The sequence below is a fragment of the Syngnathus floridae genome, chromosome 19, assembly GCF_059516105.1.
Source record: "Syngnathus floridae isolate MCC-2025c chromosome 19, RoL_Sflo_1.0, whole genome shotgun sequence".
Classification (NCBI taxonomy): Eukaryota; Metazoa; Chordata; class Actinopteri; order Syngnathiformes; family Syngnathidae; genus Syngnathus; species Syngnathus floridae.
Window position 1 is genome coordinate 1,760,260 of NC_142431.1, and position 20,769 is coordinate 1,781,028.

Consider the following 20,769-nt stretch of genomic DNA (forward strand, 5'->3'; position numbering starts at 1 on the left):
TTTGTTACACTTTTAAAATTTCTTTTGGGAATTTCTCAGTTCATGACAGAAGTTACAGTAAGTTGCAGACAAACATGAAAATAAAAAAACACCCCGGCCGCCATCACTGCATCGATCTGCAACTGCTCCATTTCATTCGTGCGTTTTATGCCTTTGTCAATAAGCAAAAATATCGAACCATAAAAAGCTGGACGCACTTGGATCTCTTTTCCCGATACGAACGCCATCAGCACTTTGCCCGACATCAAACGTCTTTCTTGGTCTTCTGTTTGTTCTTTTTAGTTTGAGTACCAAAGAGTCAAAACTCAGAGAGTCAATAATTATTTAAACGAACACGGGAATAAAAAAGAATATCAAATCAAAAACAGGCGAGTTTGACTTTAATATTTCATCGGTTGTGTTTACAAGTTCTTTATTCGTTATATTAGCTTGTTGGAGACGACTATCAGTTCCCTGATGCGTGTTAAATTCCCGCTCAACCCAACCATGAGTTATTAAAATCAAACTCAGGAGAGCTTATTTTTCGTTTTTCATCTGACAGTGGAAAGAACAAAAGATACAGATTCGTCTTCCATGCTAACGAGCTCATCGACGCGCACGTGTCTCGCCGTTAGCGTTTAGCAGTTCGCGCTTGTCACGTTTGAATCATGGCCCGCCGTCCCGACGCGCCGATGTGAGCTACGACGTTTGGAATCACGCCACCCGAGCGCTCTTTCAGTTTGTCTTTATCGTACAAGCGCACTTACGTGAGCGGGCAGACAAACGCATTTTTTTTTGCCCTTGTCAGGGCCGACCTGCTGCGAAAACAAACACAGATTGATGATATGGCGGATGGGGGGAAAAAAAAAAAAACAAAGGCGAAGAATGGATGAAGAGGAAGTGCATCGACATGACGGATGACAACGCGCGCAAGTAAACATAGATGCAAAAATGTCCTCGCGGCTATGTTAATTAGCCATAAATCTGAAATCCTTCATTTTGTTAGCTGAGACTGCTTTAGCTGACAATCAAAATCTGTCACAGTTTAGGTTTAGTGAGTCAGGGGTCATCAAAAGGGTCAGCACCGTCGCCATGGTAACGAGCCGCAGAGGGCTAACCTCGTGTCCCGACGCCGCTAGCGCACCGGTGACCCGCGGCGAAAACATAACTTTGGTTCTCCTAACAACGTCGGCAAGGCGGCGCCGACGACAAGAAGCCGAGACGACAAACAAAAAAGGAAAACAAACAAATGTTCGCCTTGCCGGAGGCGGCGTGATGGCGAGCGGCTGCTTAGCAAATGTCAGGCCGAGCTGACATCAACGGTGGCGACCTGTCACCCGGCATGACTGCAACACGCCTCATGTTTTATTCAACGGAACAAGAGCGGTCGTGTACGTGTGCGCCAACAAGCCAAACAATCACGAGAGGACCCACAAAACAAACAAAATACTTGACGGCTGCAGCTTATCATTTCATTTTCATTTGTTTTTGGAGCAGATTGTAAGTTTTTATCGTTTTAATTAATTTTTATTAGTTTTAGTATTAGTTTATTTACATTTATGGAGGGATAAAGGTTTGACTCGGCAAAGGATTATCCCTGACGCGAACGTCATCGATTATTTTCCTCCATCTGTTGCTCTTCTGCCCGAAAAAGAAAGTCCAACCTCGCCGTTGTCATACAGACCGAAAGAGTTCGGCGTGGAGCTTTCCAGAGGTCAATTATGGCCGCCCATCAATTTCATTCGCACTTTAATGAAGTGCCGCCGCGGGTTGTAAAACAGCCGCCAGCCGCCCCGTGCGTCCGTCATCTTTATGGCCGCTGGCGTCCTTTCATTTTTGGCCCTCGGTCTGCTTTTTTTTCCTAAGGGGGGGGCGGAAACGGGGGAGGCGGGCTGATGTTAACCTGATGTGACATCTCTATTAGTTTGAAGGAAGTGGTTAAGGTGAAAGAGTCGGGCTTGGAAGTGGACCCAAACAACATCAAGAGACTTTTTCAATACCTTCAACTTAAAAATGTGCAAAGACTTAGAACCACTGCTGTAAAGTTCTTTGGATTTTAAATTCAATTACATTTTTATGGGAAGACATTACTGGAAAAATATGTTGTCTTCTCCTCGTTGTGGACCAGAAGGAGATAAAGTTAAGTTCGAAGCACGGTCATGATTGAGTTGAGGTTAGATTCGGGTTAGTGGGTCAAGTTGGGTGTTATCTCCAGTGCCCGTGACGGGAATGTGTGCAGCGTGCACGGCGGCCTTCCAAAAAAGAAGACGAAGCAAAAAAAAAAAAAAAAAAGACTGAAAGAAGAGAACAAAGAACGGTGCTGCGTTGCATCATTCATGTTCATCCCCTCCCTTGGCGAGCTCCCGCTGTTAGCGACGCGCTAACCTCCCGCTCCCTTTTCTCTCCCGCCGGCTTAAATTCAACACTCATTTGTTCAAAATGTTGATACTCACAAATAGAGTCAAAATCAACAGAAACCCTCCCCGACAACTTTTTTCTCCTCAACCCGCTTCGGACTGGACAATAAAAGTCGGACGGGCCTTCATAATAAAAAAATAAAAACATTCTAGATAGAGGAGCCTCATGCGGATATTAAAAAAAAAAAGACTTTCCATCGATACGTCTGGAGTCTTTTGCCACGCTGTGGAGTGATATTGTTGAATGGTTGTACATCACATGGCATCCTTGAGGAAAGATACTGCTTGCCTATCATCAATTCTTCATGCGGATTCCTGCTGGGGGCCTCGAAGCTTCATGCACGCACACACACACTGTCATGTGGTCCACTAATTTACTTCACACACACACTGCTTGTTTGCATGTTTGTATCTCGGGCTTATCTGGATGTGATTTCACATCTGCTCGTCCGTCACTCGAATCCGCATGTGATCTCCTTGTTATCCGGAGATGTGACAGAAATAGCTTTAGATATTCTTTGGAGATCTTATCAAATTGTTTTCTTGCAATCCAAACATCAAAACGTTTTCTGATTCGACGGAAATACTTTTAGGGATAATTAAGCTTGATGTTAAATCGAGATGTTATCTTCACGTTATCTGAGAGTTTTGTGCATGTTAAGTTGCGCAAGAAGCGGAGAGCCACGCGAGTCTGACACCCGGGTGATGAATGCAGACATTACGGCGAGGAGTCAGCGGGCCGGCCGGGCGTAGTGTACAGCGAGTGCCCGAGGACGTAATTATATTGTCATCATAAAGTCATGTGATATTCAATTACCACGAGCCTCCGGTGGAAATCAATAGAGTGGCGGAGGCTGGAAGGGAGCGCAAATTGGTGGCAGAAGTCCACCGAGCCCCCGCAGGACGCGACCGCGTCCGCCTTTGAGTGCTCGGTCGCCACAGAGACGCCGTCCGCCGCCTTCGGCGTCCAGATCATTAAACAGCAATTATTATTATTGGCCCTCGGTGACATCATCAAGAGGAGCCTGACCGTCTGGGTCGTGGCCTGCCAGTCGCCGTGGAGACGCCTCCAGAGTGACAATGTCAGGAAGCGCAGCATCAGTTAAGGCAGAAGAGCGATTAGGGGCAAAGTTCATACTTTTATTGCCAACAATTTTCTCTATATCATCATCAATTTTGTTTGTGATTAATTCTATATTTATAGCCGTCAACCATTTTACGTTTATACTACGTTCGGGGTCGCCGATTGCTTCTTGTTACTGATTATATGTAAATATATTTTCACGCTTAGCAAATATACGGTTAATAAATAGCAAAAGCAAGCAACCGATCAAGTCGACAAATTACAAAGCATCCAATCGCGCGCACTGATACGTCTATCAGCGACCGACTTGGATGGGATCAAGCTTCCCTCGCCGCCGCTAATTGGAATGTGCGCTGGGCTATTAGCGTGTTAGCGCTCCAATCTGATAAAGGTCAAACCCCCCTCTTTTTCAAACAGGAAGCCCAGAAAGGTTTGTGTGTGGGAGCGTGTGTGTCCCCGCACTCATTAAAGCCTACCTTTGGGCCTCGGCGCTAAAAGCCGAGCTGTCTTGATCTGTACTAGGAGTTGACCTTCCCAACAAACACACATGCTAACACGTGCGCTAACACAATCCACAAGATAACGGACTCATATGCTAATAGGCACGCATGCTAACAGGCTTTGATGCTAACAGTTACTTGCTTACAAACTCCAGCTAACAAAACAAACAGCACATGCTCAGAAAACTAAAAACATTGGGGGCCACTTCCATGTTGCAGTGTGCTTGTTAAGAGGCAATCAAACGAGTGGACGTTTGTGGAGCCTGGCAGGCACCCACAGCCGCACAGCATCTGTCACAGTCCCCCCCCACTACAGCGCCCCCCTCCGCCTAATGAGCTTGGACCAAGTGGACTTTGTTTGTCGGCCAGCGGCTCGCTTGCCTGAATAAAAAATTGTGTTTGATTTGGGCTTCTTTTGGAAAAATGCTCGTGTCTACAAAACATGACAAGCTTGATTCCGCAGAGTTCCAAAGTTCTTTGATGGGCTCGGGCTTTCATATATATCTGTCACTTTTCTACCTCCAAGGTACTCAAAGCTCCTTAAGACTGAGGAGGAGGAGAAAATTCTCCAACTGCTGACACTGTTAGCTTAGTTGGTTGCTCAAGTTATAGCTACAAGTCGTTAAGTGAGGACTTGAAAATTCTGACACAGAAACTCTATTTTATGTTTGCGTGAGGCCGGGTTGATGTCACACGAGCTGCTCGGGATGATTGACAGACGCTCAGGGCTTTATCAACGTCGGTAGAGCGAGCGTGCGAGTCATTAAGGTCCACAAATGAGTTGGCTGATAGGCTGCAAATGGCTTGAAAGCCACTTCCCAACACGCTCGGCAAATTGCTCGCATTTGACGGAGGCGGGGGACGCCCGAGCGTTAATCTGCGCCTTTGTCGTGGCACATCCTGCTAATGCCAGTCTTTAGCGCCATTGTGAGGAACCGGCACCGACTTGGAGCAGCAAACGCATGACTGACATGCTAGACGAACAAGGGAAGCCGAAAAAAAAGACTTTTTTTGCTGACCAAAAAGCACTGACAGCATTTCGAATGTGATTTCAATTCATTTCAATTGAGAAAATGGAATCCATATACAAAGGAGTCGATAAGATTAGTCACGGATTAAAGTCGTAAAGGAAGGTTTAATGAATTTGTTCCAAGAAATTGTCGTTGTTGCATGACATCATCAGATGTGAAATAACAAGAAGAGCAACAAGACAGAGTCACATTTGAAGCCGAGCCTCATAAATATTTGAATGTTTACGAGCCTCGGGTACCGAGATTGACTGGCTAAAATGAGTCGTGTCCTCCACATACCAATAAACGACATGCACACTTGTGCGCGCAAGCTAGCCGCGTGTAATTCAGCAGCTGCTTGCTAATGGAAGCTCATCTTTCAATATAAATGTTAATAATCTGCGATTAGTCTCAGGCTCAGCAGCGCACGAGGGCTTTTATCGCCCATTCACGGCAGCCTCGTCATCATTTTTTTTTCTTTCACTGCAAGAACACGTCAAACTTTTCATCTCTTTCGTCTCCTTGGTGACTTTTCCTCACCGCCGTTAAATAACAGCCTTAAAGGGATAAATAATGCGGCCAATGAGAATCGGGGAGAAATTGCACACGACTTTCACACAAAATGGAAGAATTGGCAAAATGACTTTCCGAAACTTTTTTGCGGGTCTGCTCATGACTCATAACGCTGCCTAATTTCTTGTCGCCGAGTAACTGCAACAACTTCACAATGTCTATCAAAAATACGGGTAAAGTTTTGGTGGCAATTAAAAGTGATACTTTGAAGTCGCCTTGGAAAACGCCAGAGATTTAAGTCAAAATATGGATCGAATGCAAACACGCACACACATGCCCACGACGGATTTCATTCCTGTGCCGTTTCAATCGCTGCAAAATAATTCAACACTTGTTGCTGCGACACACAGTAGGTGTGTGTGAGAGAGACATCCTCCTCTCATGCATAAATTGGCGAGTTATTTACGAGGTCTGAAGGAGAAAGCAGGGAGAAGCATTTCCCCGTGTTACATACGTGCACAATATTTGATTTGACGTGCATTCGTGAGATTGGCGGGTCAAGTGTGAATCTGCGTCCATGAATACGAAATATTAACGAGCGAATCTGAGTCAAACGTGGTCTTTCTGTTCGTTCCTGGGAGCTGACAAAAAGAAGCGTCATTTTATTGAAGCTTTTGGGACGGTCCACGGGGTCTCCAGGCACGTTCCTTCACGCCGTGACGGGAAACCAAACAGATGTTTTCTTAGCTAAGCGTTGAAATATTCAACGCATACTTCTTAATTCCGCCTGCAGAGTGCCAGGGTGTAATTAGCACTTGAACAAAGTCACTTGGCATCAGAGGAAGATGCGGTTCCTTTGCTTCAAACTATTTTTTTTTTTTTTTTCAGTCGTGCCACCCAGGCGGAAATGTTTTAGTGTGTGGACAAACAGCGGCTGAGCTTTGCGGTGTGCCGCTTTACAAATATTACATCAAGGCGACGTGATGCATAATGCACGAGAATGCGGTGTGCCGACTGAGTGAAGATGTCCACCGCCGCCGTAACGATGATGAACCCAAACCATTACCGAGTTTAGGTGTTTAGCTGTTATGTCGCTTTTGTGTTAGCCAAGATAACTTTAAGAGGATTATTCATGTGAATCTTTTGGGTGAAGTTAGCTAGCTTGGAAACAGTTTGTGAATATTCTGTCTATGGAATATTGCAATAAAAAAAAAAAAGGCGGTCTAAATGAAGTCATTATCTCAATGAATGAATAATTAGGAGAATGAATGAATAATTATCAAAATTGAGGAATAATTAGCGGGTTTTCTTCTCGCTTTTATGTGCCAGGTGGCCTTCAGCGCGACTAGCGTTAAGTCCCGCGAGAGACGGAGCTGCGAAGCCAAGACAAAAGCGCCCATCTTTCTTTCTTACCGCAGCTGATGAGGTGAGAAAAGCAGCGTGGGGAGCCCGTCGCAATCGTAAGGGGGCACGGTAATGACCCCAATCGAGAACGCCCGAGAATATTGGAAAGGAACCCGAAGCAGCCAGCCGGAATACGACAGCAGATCCATTTTGAAGATACGCTCGATTTGTATTATCATTTTTTGGGTATTGTCATTATCGCGGCTAATTAGCGGCAGCCACCGGATCGTCCGCCGAGAATAAAAAGCGGGAGCCTTTGAACGTGGCTCTATTCAAACCTCATTTTTGTGCACAAGGAAAATTTGGCATAAAAGGAAACTTCGGAAAACACGCCACATTGAAAGCACCGATTGTTCTCCTTTGAGAAATATTTTGACCAGTAAACAAAATCTTTTCCAACTGAGCGGGAGATCGGGCTTCCGATTATCATTTGGCATTATTCTTCATCTTTCTCCCATCCCATCTTTGTTTCCATTCTGAACTCCTTTGAGCCAGCATGACATTTTCTCGGAGCAGCGGATGAGTGAGAAATCCTGATGAGTGGAACTCTCCATTCTAACTTCCCAGTCGCTCTGTGTCTCCATAATGGATGATTTTCCCGCACTGCTCCTTTGTGCCATGGCCTTTTTTCCACTTGGCTGTCAATTTTCCGCCATTTTTGACACTTTTCTTTCCGGCGGGTGTCCAAGTCAAACAGATGTTTGGTGTCGACTTGAATAAGGATGCACCATTGGGAGGAGGGGAGGGGGGGGGGGGGGTGATGACTTATAGTAAGAAAGGCTGCTTGAGCATGATGAAAACACTGGTCAACAGCAAAAATGAATCAAAGGTGGCGACATTTGCTTGCCACTGGAATGTCCGCCAAAGTCGACTTCCCGTGTCGCCGTCTTTGATGAGTTTGTTCTCTCTTCCTTCTTCTTTGCTTGTCATCTTCCTCCTCAAAGGATGACGCCCACTCATCCACCCTCCAATCGCCGGGGGCGACGCATCCGGCCTGGGGGGACTCCAACTTTTTCTTGTACTACAGATCAAGACACATCTTCTTGGGAGATTCTCCTTCTTCGCTCTTTCAAGAGGGAGGGGGGGGAGAACTAGTTTTTGATGCTTTTCGCACACGCTGCCCAACCCCGAGGATGCAACGGGGGGAAATACGCGACGCAAGAACCTCGCCGTCTCCGACAAAGAAGATTTGCGTAACGTTAATTCAAGATTGTAGATTTGCCTTTTGATGATGACTCGCCATGAAAAATGTATTTGGATCAACCGGAACGTTTTCTTACGAAAGTGTCTCGGGCTACGCAGGTTTACATATTGTCTGATGTTGTTTTCCGATTCGCGTTACTGCTCTTGAACTACATCAAAGCTCCTATTTTTTTCTCTTCCGCAAAGTAAAAGTCACCGACTTTTATTGCACCCATGAATAATTCGAAGGGCCCTGACACTAATAATTATAATAATAAAAATATGTAAAAAGAAAATGACGCTGGTCCCCGCAGCAGAAGCTCCAGCAAAGTACTTTTTAAATATTGCAGTAGTTCACCTCAGTAGACCCCAATTTGACAAGAAACATATGTATGAAATATAAAATATGAATCACGTCTCAAAGACAACATTGCGGAGCGACCGTATGTCAAGAACCCACCGGAAATATTATTAAAGTCTGTGCGTGTATTATACAACCCGCTTGACGTGACTTACTTGATTCGCTGTGTGCTGCTGTTTTGGTTAGCAACAGGGAGGTTCAGGAGTGTCAGCCAGAGCATCTGTGAATAAATTGCATCGTTTCAGTGGTTTGAGTTGGTGGGACGAATTGAATTTGTATCTGTGACACACACACAAGTGAGTGTCCATTTCGTGCAGCAGTCAATCAGTGACATTCCAACGTGACCTTATAAAGACACCAGGAGACGCTTCACTCAGGACCGTTCCCGAAGGGCAACATCAATCCCGCTTGTCTGTCGGATGTTTGTGGCGTGTGTGTATGCGTGTGTGTACGTACGTGTGTGTTCTCCGGAGTGCTGACATTCTATGACAAGCAAAGGCTGACAATGTCCTGACATTTTCCTTCTTGCTGCTTTGGCCCCACCTGCATGTGTGAAAAAAGTCAAAAATGAAAACCAACAAAAAATAAATGTGGGGATGTCGGGGGAAAAAAAATAAAAGTCTAGTCTCGCCTTTTTATGAGCAAATACAGATTTTGATATTAGATGAAATCATTGAGCCCTGTGGAACACCTCGGCGGGGCAGTTGTTGATGAAGATGAATTTTATTTGGGGATCTAATCTGTTCAAGTGGAAAATTTAAGTGACAGAAAATATAGTGTTGTAATAGTTTGATGCAAAATACAACTTTAAGCACTTAAATGTCAATTTTTTACACATTAATATTGCAATTCCTGTGGCTAAATATGTTTTGGTGTGTGGGTCGAGCTACTTGTTGCCTGGCTACAAGTTCTGGTCTTGAAGTTAAGTTGCTGCTCAGATAACTACGCTTGGTTTGACGCTGACCTTTTCCCAAAGTGGAACAAGCGACACGCCAGATACGTCCGCCACCCACTCCATATCTTATCGGCCTCAGGCACTCGCACCTCCCGCGACATCTTCCTGCCGCAAGAGCGTCTGTCGGCGGAGATTAAAAAAAGCGAGCACAAAGACGATATAGATCGCAGTGACCCGCCACCTGAACCGGCTTCTCCGGCGAGCAGGTTCATCCCAGAAAAAGGTCACACATGGTCAGACCACAAGAGCTCATATCACAGCGGAGAAAAAGTCAATTGATTAATCTTTACAGTTACACAGGTAGAAACTCGGAATTTTTTTTTATTTTTTGGGGGGTAAATCTAACAATGACACGCATGCTCGTTTTAACCTTTTCCTAAAAGGAAAGAGTGACGATATTCTTTCGTCAAACCGAAGATCTGCAGTGTTTGTTGACAGCCGAACAAGGATTTGAACAGGCTTACAGGGAGATTTGGACTCGGGCCTCACAAATCCGAATACAAATGCTGCTTGAGTCGGGAAGAACGTGTCAGAGAACACACAATTGTCTCCATGCAAGAAGGCTGTAAGATGTTATCTGAAAAATATTAGATCGGGAGAGCAGGTGGATAACTTCTGTCATAGTTGATGAATCCCATCCGAGCGTGGATGCAAATTCCCCGGCATCTTTATTAACGACGTCCTGACCTTTTCCCGCACGGTTTTCATCAGCCAACTCCAGCGTCATCCCATTTCCACGCGCACCAGAACAATAAGCTCCACGGTGGGAAATATTGACCGCGGCAAATGGAAATGCTAATGGAGGAGTCCCAAAAGCCCAGAGGTGTTCCGCCTGCATGTCGAATGGAGATGAGGCTGAGGGGGGGGAAGAAAAAAGGATCTCTAGCGGGAAGACAGGATGGATAACAATAGATTTTCCAAAACAGATAAGTGGAGAAGCAACCCGAATAAAAAAAAGAAGATAAACAAGTCAATGAGGCCTGTCACTGATGATTTGTGTTGGTCATTTATTCCTTAACTGTACAGAGCAGACACAATGATACTGTAAATTGTTGCCCATAGACGCACAACTGATAACCTTACACATTTGAAACTAAAACGACACAAGTGTTACACAACGTTATCTCCGCACAAGTGCAAGCGTTCTGTTGTTTTTTTTCCATCACAAGCGTGTGCGGGATACAAAAAGGTTTAAAGATAAGAGCTTCTCCGACTTCTCACCAAAACCTCACGGCCGCCTCGTCACGCTAATTAGCGAGAATTACCCGGCCGCGGTTGCCTTGAAATGGGTCGTCATTAACAACAACAGCACAACGCTTAAAAAAAAAAAAATCACGCCATTAAGCGCCATCATCACTAAAGTGTAAACTTTATCGAGGTCGAAGAGGCCCACCCGCCGCTGCTAACGAGCTTTTGGACACTAATAGGGATTAACGCATTGCTCTATGTCAGCGCTGGTGTCAAACTAAAAAAGCAGCGCAAGCCGGTGGTATAAATAACTGTCACCAAATAAAGATTTTTAAAGACCAGAAGCATACAATTGTTGATCGTGAACATGTGTTGGTGATAATAAAACAAATGTGTTCATGGCAAACAGCTGTTTCTGACTAATAAGTGTGTGCTAGTCAACATTTCATTAAGTCAACTGTTTAAATTTGAACGTCGATTTGATTCAGAATGCTAAAAAAATCACCAGCATCGAGAATGCTAATGCAGAAAAATATTATTTGCACAATCCTGTGGACTCCTGAATGCTAATACAAAAAGAAAAATAAATTGACTATGAACTTGACATGCTAATGCTAAAATGTTGTCTGTGGTCTTTGGAATGCTAATGCTATAAAATGCCATCCGTGGACTTAAGATGCTAAATTGTGTGCGTGGTCTTTGGAATATCAAACGGCTTTGCAACTTCAAATATCGAGTCGTTTGATACGGTGGGATGGACTGGCTCACTTTATAAAGTGCACCCAGTCACACTGTCAGCCATGTCAGTGACACACACAAGACTGTCTGCCCTCATAATAGCGTTCGTCGTCTCACAAAGGTTATCCGTCCCCCCGGTGTGCGTCAGCCGGTGACGAAAAGTGTCGGGAAAGTGTGAAAAAAAAGGGGAGGGGTCGGATGTCACCTCGCTCGCCTTCCGCAGCCTGCTCGAAAACGTCACCGGATGACCTGGAGGAGACCTCGGGAAGTGTTTGAACGGTGATACTCACTGCGACGCCTTGAGAATGTGGATCGTCCTTTCTGGCTTTTTTTTTTTTTCAAACATCTAATGAGTGTAGTCTTTTAAAAGCAATGATTAAAAGGATTATTTGAAATGTCATTTCATTCTCCATTTTGATTTTTCAATAGCAGATGATTACAGCCTTCTTATTTTTTCCCCTCTCAGTATTGTCCGCAAAACTATTTGTCACTGCTGGCAGGTTTTGTTTTTCTTGGAGAGGGTTCCAGCTTGCATATATTAGCGTTGAAATAAACCACAGCGGGTGCATCTTATTCGCAGCAAATTGTTCTGCAACAAAACAAATGTGAATGAACAAAGAAAAACCTCTTTGCTTATTTCGAGACTTTGAATTGACAATTTTCATGTGACAAAGCTGTTGCCTCACTTTTTTGCTTTTATCACCACGATGGTCTGATGGTGATGTAATTTGTCGTATGGTGTTCCACAGGGTTCAACTTTGGGGCCCCTGCTGTTAATACATGCTAAAAACAGTGGTAGTACGAGACCATTTTTTCCTCCCTACGATCATTCATCACGGTAGAAGTAGTGCTGCGACGCGGCCAGCTCATTTGGGATTCCTGCCTGGCTGTTTTGGGCATGAGAGACATCATCTGGCTGAGGGGACGGCATGCTTACTGATGAGGCTTTACTGGCGTGATGCAAGCGCCCTCATGCATTTTTCATCACGAGCGGCTGCCATGTCTTACGTGGGCCGGCATTAATGTGACGCGAATGCAAGGGCGACGTTAAAAAAAAGTACATCACTCTACCTTTAGGGTTCTTGGAAAGGATGCCATCCCATCAAAGGTTGGGGCTTGTATGTACAGCAGACATGTTGAGCGAAATGCTACACGCGTTAGCATTATGCATTCCGCATTTACAGGTCTGGGTTGCGGATGCTTTTCATGTCGCTAAGCACAACGTTCCGGTAGCGTCTTTCAAGGAGCTCCATGAAATCGAGGTAGTCACAGAACCTGAAGCCCTGGATGGGTTCCTCCTGCCAAGACAAAGTAAATAAAATATTGTTTTGATTACGATTTAACATGGTAACTGTTAACACTCTAGGTTCTAACACGCCTTGAAAAATCTCCCGAGTTGAAAATGAGTTTGGACTTTTTATATCCACGGAAATGCAGAATTTTGAACTCGACTCACTGCTATGATTTTTGTGTCACCGCTGCGTGTACGTTCTTCCCCACATCGGCGTTCCCACACTGGTACACGAACGTCCCACAGCTCGGGAGCACACACCGCACAGCTGTGTACACACTTTCCCAAAGCTGTACACGAACTTCTCACGTCGGCGCGTGTGCATCCCACAGCTCGGTATGGATGCCCCGCAGTGGTTAGCCGAGCGGTTCACTTTCTCCTCGCAGACTTACGACAGCTCCAGCACAATGTCTGCCTTTTAAATTTTTAATTTGGATGAAATATAGATATTACTCCTTGTGAAACAGGCCTAGTGCGAATGTGTGTGTGTCAATGTAAAAAATCCACCTCTCACATTGTTCCCGCCGACATAAATGACGAGGCTTGCAGAGAGAAAATCGCAATATCTAAAAGTTAATGGTTCAATTCAGGATAAGGACAGTGTAAAACTCTTCACGCAGGCTTTTGTCTATCTCGACAGCCGTATCTGATGCCGGCGCTCATTAGGCGAGCGTCCCGTGATAAAGCCCGGCTGGCTAACTGCTCTGTTATTCACAGGAAGTGGGCAGCGGATGACGGCGACGAGACAGAAATTAAAATCCGGTCGAAAACGGAAACGAGTTTTCGCTCCTGGCGCCTCACCTTGAGGAAAACCTGCATGTTGCGAGCTTGCGTCTGCTGAAGCAGAAGCGGCTGGAGATGCTTGAGGACGGCCAGGCAGGCGTACACCTGGTAGTCGGCTCCCATCAGTACGCATATACACACGTAGTGACAGATCTCAGGCCAGTCCAGAAAGTTCCAGAAGCACTGAGTCAACCAGTGGATGCATATCTGTGTGACAAGATTGTAGCTTTGTTGAGCGTACACAAGTAAACACATCTGGAGTGTCATTTGAGATTGTGCTGACTCGGAAACATTTGTGAAGAAGCGAGGAAGGAGGCTTGGCCGGCCGGCGGTGTTGAATATTAAAGTGGGATTATGGGATGCGAAGACGAGCATGCCTGCTGTTTATTTGTATTCAGCCAACATCTACTCCCTCTTTTCAAACCTTGAAATCCAAACTCCCTTTTAAAGCTTGATGGGTTTCTTGGCTCTCCCCTAATTCCAATTTTGTATGTCTAACGGTTACAAATCTTTTCCTCACACAGGCACGCACGCCTCCTCAGGTGCGTGGGGGCGTTTGAAAAGCGCCGTCGAGTTGAAGGCTGAGAGGCGCCGAGGTGGGTTCTTGAAGAGAGGGGAGCCGAGCTGAATGTTAAGTCGCCGGCTCTGGGAGTCTGAGGTGCTAAATTGTCGGGACGTGAGGACACATAAAAAGAAGCGTGACCTGTGAAGGAGTGAAAGCCGACATCCTGAAGGCGGCGTGCACCAGCGGAAGTTGCTCCTTCAGCAGCATCTCCACGGAGTGAGCCGAGCACCAATATAGCGGCGGCATTCCCGACTCGGCCACTCGTGGCGGAAGGTCCACCTGCGGCCACCAAATGTAAATCTTTAACATTAGCTCTGTTTTTTTGTTATCTGAAAACGAGGACTCACCGACGCGTGTACGCTGGCTGGCCAAATGAGGGCAGAAGTGAGCAGAGAGGAAAGATTGCGCAACACCCTCAGAGATCGCCGCCAGTCTCCAGACATCATCAGGAACACCGTGGACGTCAACCAATCGTGGCCGGGATATTCTTTCTGATCGGTGACTGACGTCCTGACTCAAGGATGTATATTTTTCGATATTGTGTTGAATCGCAAACTGCAACATCACTGTGTTTTGGTCTTTTTTGCCTTCTGATCATTTTTGACTGCCAAGTAATATAATAAACAGGACAAAAGTGATGTTTGGCGAGGATGCCGGCGGGCAGCCGAGCGGCAAATAACAAACAGCTAAACATCACTTTGACGGTGACTGACTGCCTCATCAATCCACAATGCGCTGTCAACTTGCCACAGAATTCCAAATGAAGCAGGGCCCCCGTCGAAAGCGACATTTTTCATCTCGAACGCGAGCGCATCAAAGGGAATCAAAAAAAAAATAGGATGGCCTCTTTCCTTCGGCTTCGTTGGGAAAATCAACGTCGCTTGGTACAAATTGTACTTTTAACGTCTCAAATCTTTCATTTAAAATCCTATGTTAAAATTTAAACCTGAATTTCAAAAACATGTTTTGAAACACTAAACCACAACAAGGATACGCGGTGGAGAGGACATTGGAACCCTTCGCCGGGAAAGGAAATTCTTGATGTGCTTCATGAGGAGCGTCAGGTGGCCCGCCGCCTCTTCTTGGCTGAGCAATTTGAGAGCAAGGCCGTATCTGGAAGGAAAGAAAAAAAACAAATAAATATAAGATACATACGGAATAAATTATGAATCTCTATTTTAATTGGGCTGTGTATTAATCAAGTGGAGGAACTTCAATAAACGGGGTTTTCATTTTATTCCCTTCATTTTGGGGATGGTCTCATTATTAAAACATCATTAACATCAAATGTCGCTGACATTTAAGATCTTTTTTCCTCATAAAAAATTGAAAATGGCAGAGCTGGAAAAGTACACAGAAAATAAGTGGAAGTTGATATGACTTATGAATCAAAAATAAAAGCGCCGATATACCTAAGGCAGACGTCCATGCCGAGCAGTTCCACAGGAGACAGCGCCACCGTGTCCGCGCTCATCTCCAGCTCTGCACGACGATTACAAAAACACAAGTGGCAATTACGATTGGCGTTGCTCACAAAAACACATCAAGTCCTTTAAGGATTACAGATGGAAGCTTTGAATCGGAATGTCCAGGACATGTGGAGTCCCTCAAGGGTCAATCCTTGAACCCCTTAAATGTGTATACGAACACTAGGAGTACTCCTAGCAGGTGCTGGTGGAGGTCGGTATGGCAAACCAGGATTTTAGTAAACACGTGCTGTTAAGATGCCCGCATAAAAGCTGCTTTGGTTTGCCGGCTCATTTTCAAAGAAAACCGTCCGCCTTCGAGCACACGGACGGGCGAGGAGGGCTGACGTGACAGAGGTTAATGCTCGCCAAATGAGTCTGCTCTCGGCACACAATGAGAGCACTCGAGAAGGGCTGAGGCACTGGGCTTATAGCCAAGACACACACACACACAAACACACACACACAAACAGCCCGTTCGTGTCCAACGCGCCTAAGCTGTTATTTGCAGGGATTGATTATAAGAATTATAAGAAAAAGACCCGAGTGTGTATTTTTAAGTGTGCGCTTTAAGCACAAGTGTCCAAAGCTTATACATCAATGCCTTAAGATAGGAGCAGTTCTTTGGCCCATGTTTTGCCTCTTCTATAATATGCAAGGATGCATTAAACCGAGTTAAAAATGTCTCTTGATCATTTTGCCGTGATAAGAATAGTAGAGGGTCGGTAATAACGTCACGTAGTCGTCGTCATTCCTTGATTAGATGGGTGGCAGACGACTTCATCAATTAGCAAAGGTGTCAATATTCCGATAGGTCACACAGCGGCGGATGCGCTCGTTTATTATTTCCTGGGACGGCGACTTCCTGAGGTTCGCAATTAAAACGGACTGCATTGTGATTTATTGCTGTTTCGACTTTAGATTCATGTGGACGGTTAATATTCCATATTTACTCACATCTCAATTGCGATTTAATCATCTTGAGAGCCCGATTGTCGAACCAGCTGGCATTAGACGGTGCAGGAGTACCTAATGAAGTGTCCAAGGAAGACCCATTTGAGCCGCTGTGAAAAGATTGTCCTCAGGTGCTTGATATTGTGAATTTAATTTGTCAAAATTGTGGGGATGACTTGAAAAATGCGTAATTAGCGTATCGATGCCGTTGGGAATGTAGGCGCGCAGGTTTGAGCTGGGAGATCCACTAATTAGCGCTGCATCATCATCATCATCGGTAGGTTGTTTTACCGCCGGCTAGTAAACAGTAAGCCGCTGACAGCCCACACTGGTTTAAAAAAATTCCAAGGCAAGAAAAAAGATTTTGCGCATTTCGGGTGCTAGTTTTGCAAATGTGCATTTTCAATTACAGTCAGAGTGTTTGCATTTCTCCTCCGGTGCCAGTGTATTTTCCGCTCCACCGCTCAGCTACGAGTTCTCTTTTTACCCGAAAGCCACGTACGTTGTCATCACGCGACAGCATCGGCAGCGAAAGAGCATCTGGGGAACAAAAGGCGTGCCTTGCTTCGCCGCTGCCCTTTAGCCACCGTTCTCACGTCCGACTTGTCAAGAAGAAGGAGAAGAAGCGGCCGGCCGGCGTCACACTCACTGACCTTTGTTGTACTCGGGCGGGGAGAAGAAGCGCTCCGTGGAACATTTGGACAGATGGAACACAACCTTCTCCAGAAGGTCAGCCAGCACTGTGAATGAAAACAAACACGAGCAAGCACACACACACACACACACCAGTGAGACTACGATGTAAGAGACAGGAGCTCATTTTAAATATGGTAGAAAATGTCAACTATACATTTGCAAATTTGCCAGTCGCCCAAAAAATTCCGCGCGTCGTTTGCACGCGTTATCGCTAAGTGCTAATGGCGACACGGTGGCAACAAACAAACGAGCGTGGGATAAACTGACGGTGGAAAGGGGCTTAATTGATTTGTCATTATTGTTAAGTGCTACAATTTTGCTGCAATGAAGGCTTGTTAAAAGGCAACGACACGCCGGCCGCCGGTTAATGGCGGCCCAAATAAGAGCAGAGGTGGGAAACGCCGAGTATAAATCGTCAGGCTGCCTTAATAAACGGTCGCCGTAAAACGAGGAGGAGCGGGCGGGCTTAGTGCACACTTGGTGCCAGGGCGACACCCACTTTGGCCGCGACTTGCTTTTTTTGGTGCCGCTGAGTCACGGCCGCAGTTAACGGGAGCGAGCGTGACATTTGAAAAGGACCCACCGCCATTTCTTGAAAGCTCCCACCATCTGTACGGAACTACGTCGTTGGCATTTCATCATCTTACCTGTGGCGCTCAAGTGGCCGGCTGTCACGACTTTGCGGTAGAGCCGGCGGCACGTCTCCATCCAGTCGTCTTGAGTCGATGTCAGGAAGTCCATCATCTCGGGTTCTGTTCAATGAAAGGACCCCGTTGGTTCCTGCACCCGTTCCAAACGCACGGAAGGGAATCTCACCCAGCGGGTTCTGTTGGCTTCTCGGTGGGTCTAAAGTGTAGCAGGTGGGCGGAGGTAATGACGAAAACATGGGCCAGGGATACGGAGCATCTCCCTGCATGGGGTACAAAGAGCGACCAAAGCACTTTTGAAAACAGCTGATCATGTTGCATTTATTCCAAAAAGTTATCACAGCTAATTTTCCAACGGGAAGCATAAACAGAAGAGCGGCGCAATTTGAATCAAGCCGAGAGCCCTAAACGGCCTCCTTCCTGTTGGGAGCGTGTCACATCCTCTCTGTGACCGCCGCTTAAAATGAAACCCCATTTTCTGTTCTCTGAAACGAGACCTGAATAATTGATAAGCAATCCCTAACCGTGCCAGGCTGCCAGTCTCAAAACACGCAATGAAGCGTTCTCTGCGATAAAAAGAGGACGTTAATACCCGAGATTTTCCTTTTGGTGAGGCTGACCTGCCGCAATGCCCGCGGGGGGAGTCTCCTCTCGGACGGGCCTCCGACGAGGGCGACGCGAACCAGCACGTGGTTCCGCTCCACCGATATGTTGTCCAAGATGAAGCTCCTGAGGAGGACAGCTTTTGTGAGGCTTGGTCTGGTCTCCCATAAAAAGATTCCATGAATGATTTTTCATCAATTCTCTGGTGCTTTTATAGGCCATTCCGAGATTTCTTTTGTTTTTTTTTAAAAAGGTGCCCTGTGAAAAGTTCAATTACAGAAACAGAGAATGAAAACCATAAACGAGATTCAGCGCAGTACATTATCACGACGCGGGGGAAGCTCGCCGTTAACGCCTCTCGTCGGATTTGTGAATTCTCCGATATGAGCGCCTTTTAAGAGTGAACGCTAACTGCTTTGGTTCCAACCTCAGGAGCAATTTGGACTCGAAAATTGGCAATGAGGAGGAGACGATGCGTTCTGCTCACAATGGAGAGTCGCTCAAAGTGCATTCAAATGAAACGCGCCTCGCAGGATGTTATTGTGGCAGCCACAATTGGCTTCGGCGGGAGCGAAGACGATAATGATGATGATGCGGAGAAATGAACGAGCCGCCGTGTCGCCCGACGCGCTGACACGAGTCGTGCTTTTGAGGTCATTTACACGCGCGTGACAGATGGTCTCGGAACATTCTGATTTCCTGTCGTCTATCCTCGTATCTGCGACGAGGCAGGCAAATCATTTCTCCCGCCTGGCCCTGCTCGTGTTTCAACCGTTCCAAACGGCCACCTCAGACGTTTCCAGGTGCTCTCGCTTGTCTCCACGCACCTGTCGTGACGACTCAGTCGGTGTCTTGTGTAACACGGAGACCTTTAGTGCTGCATTAGCAAAGCCCCCTGAAGGTGAGCGGGGGAGCGGGAACGCTCGCCCACATCAAATTGTCAAACTTGGCAGCCTCCAAATGTTTCACAAAGCCCCCAAGCAGGCGAGCGGCGAGCCTGCTGAGCTTTTGGCATTTGCTCTCAAAGTGCTCCGGCGGTTAGCCGCAACCCTCTGCCACTTTAACCTTTTACTCAAACACACAAGAGGGCTTGCGTAGCCGCACAAAATATTCACAGTCATGAGTAAAAATGTAAAAGTAGACTACTGTGACTGCGCTGAATATGCACGGTGGGTTAGTTCTTACTCGTTGCCGCCGTCCCGATCGATCACGTTGTCCCTCTGGCCTTGCAGCAACACGTTGCAGATGTTGTACTGGCTCTCGAGAAGCAGAAAGGAGTCCAGACTCGAGCACAGCACACTCAGTAATCTACAAAAATACAGACAGTGAAATAATATTCACACATGAATATATTCTTTATCCTCCGCAGTTTTGAAAATAATAATCAGGGTGGGATTTTGGGAAGGCTGGAACGGATTCATGTTATTTGCATTCATTTTAATGAGGAAAGCTGACTTGAGTAGCGAATGGATGGTAAAATTAATATTGCATCTTAAGGCACGACTGTAGTATGATATGCTAGAAGTCCTAAAAGGATATTAAAGAAAATGTTGGCTGACTTAAAGCAGCAGAAGCAGCAGCACAAAGTCACTCAAACTGTGCTCAAGTGTCAGACTGGCGACCGTTCACGTCGATTTCCGGAGAGTCATGAATGTCTACGAGAAGCGGATTAGCGAAGCCAATTTTCTCCGGCAGCTTCACTAGCGAGCTTTGTATAAAAAAAAAAAAGAAAAGGGGGAGGGTGACTGGAAGTGGGGGAATCCCCGCGAGAAGCCTTCATGGTTCATTTTCAAATGCTGGTAATGATGCCCGGCTTAAACATTCTGCTGAGACTCTACACAAGCTGTGGAATAACCACGGCACTCGCGCTTTGTACTTTACAAACCTCAACGCTAAAAATACAAGGGATCACATCTAAATTCTAAGGAGTACCAAGTCCTTCAGCTGACCCTGCAAGTACTGTTTGCTAGGCAGCACGGAACATTTGCTCGCTACATAACCTGCAAAATCAAAAGACGACTGTCCCTAATGTATTGTCTTTCCTTTTGTGCCGTCTACTGGCAGTTGACGAATAGACGTAATGGCGCGTTACTGCCACCAGCTGACATTTCATTTATAATGCAAAGACGGAATTTCAATAACGCAGCACCGTTGGATCTGAGCAGGTACCTAATCAAGTGTCCTGTGAGCGCACAGGATGCTGTTGTTAAAATTTGCCCAAGTGCAGTACGGGCATCTGACTGACAAGCGCTCTCAGTCGCCTTGACAGCGGCCAAGTGAAAGGCTGCCAGCTTGTCAAGCTCCACGACCTCTCTCCCCCGTTTAAAAACGACGCTCGGAGAAGCAAAGCTGTTAGCGCTTTGTCCGATAAGCTTTACCCCCGACGTGTTCTCCTCACTCATAAGTCTGCTGGACATCTCGCCGCGTCAGCCA

The 20,769-nt window shown here is 46.1% G+C and overlaps 1 protein-coding gene across 1 annotated transcript in view; it reads right to left on the minus strand.

Moving 5' to 3' along the window:
• Positions 1-20,769, minus strand: part of tbc1d32 (TBC1 domain family, member 32) — a 36,611-nt gene that overhangs the window by 6,112 nt on the left and 9,730 nt on the right. The window contains exons 25-37 of the mRNA XM_088362249.1: positions 19,522-19,644; positions 18,354-18,462; positions 17,903-17,996; positions 17,734-17,838; positions 17,044-17,130; positions 15,383-15,452; positions 14,965-15,083; positions 14,318-14,472; positions 14,109-14,249; positions 13,424-13,612; positions 12,403-12,629; positions 8,907-8,993; positions 8,606-8,670 (exon numbers count right to left, since the gene is read on the minus strand). Of these exons, the coding sequence (XP_088218375.1) occupies positions 12,510-12,629; positions 13,424-13,612; positions 14,109-14,249; positions 14,318-14,472; positions 14,965-15,083; positions 15,383-15,452; positions 17,044-17,130; positions 17,734-17,838; positions 17,903-17,996; positions 18,354-18,462; positions 19,522-19,644 (1,312 nt within the window). The 3' untranslated portion in view covers positions 8,606-8,670; positions 8,907-8,993; positions 12,403-12,509. The remainder of the gene's footprint in view (positions 1-8,605; positions 8,671-8,906; positions 8,994-12,402; positions 12,630-13,423; positions 13,613-14,108; positions 14,250-14,317; positions 14,473-14,964; positions 15,084-15,382; positions 15,453-17,043; positions 17,131-17,733; positions 17,839-17,902; positions 17,997-18,353; positions 18,463-19,521; positions 19,645-20,769) is intronic.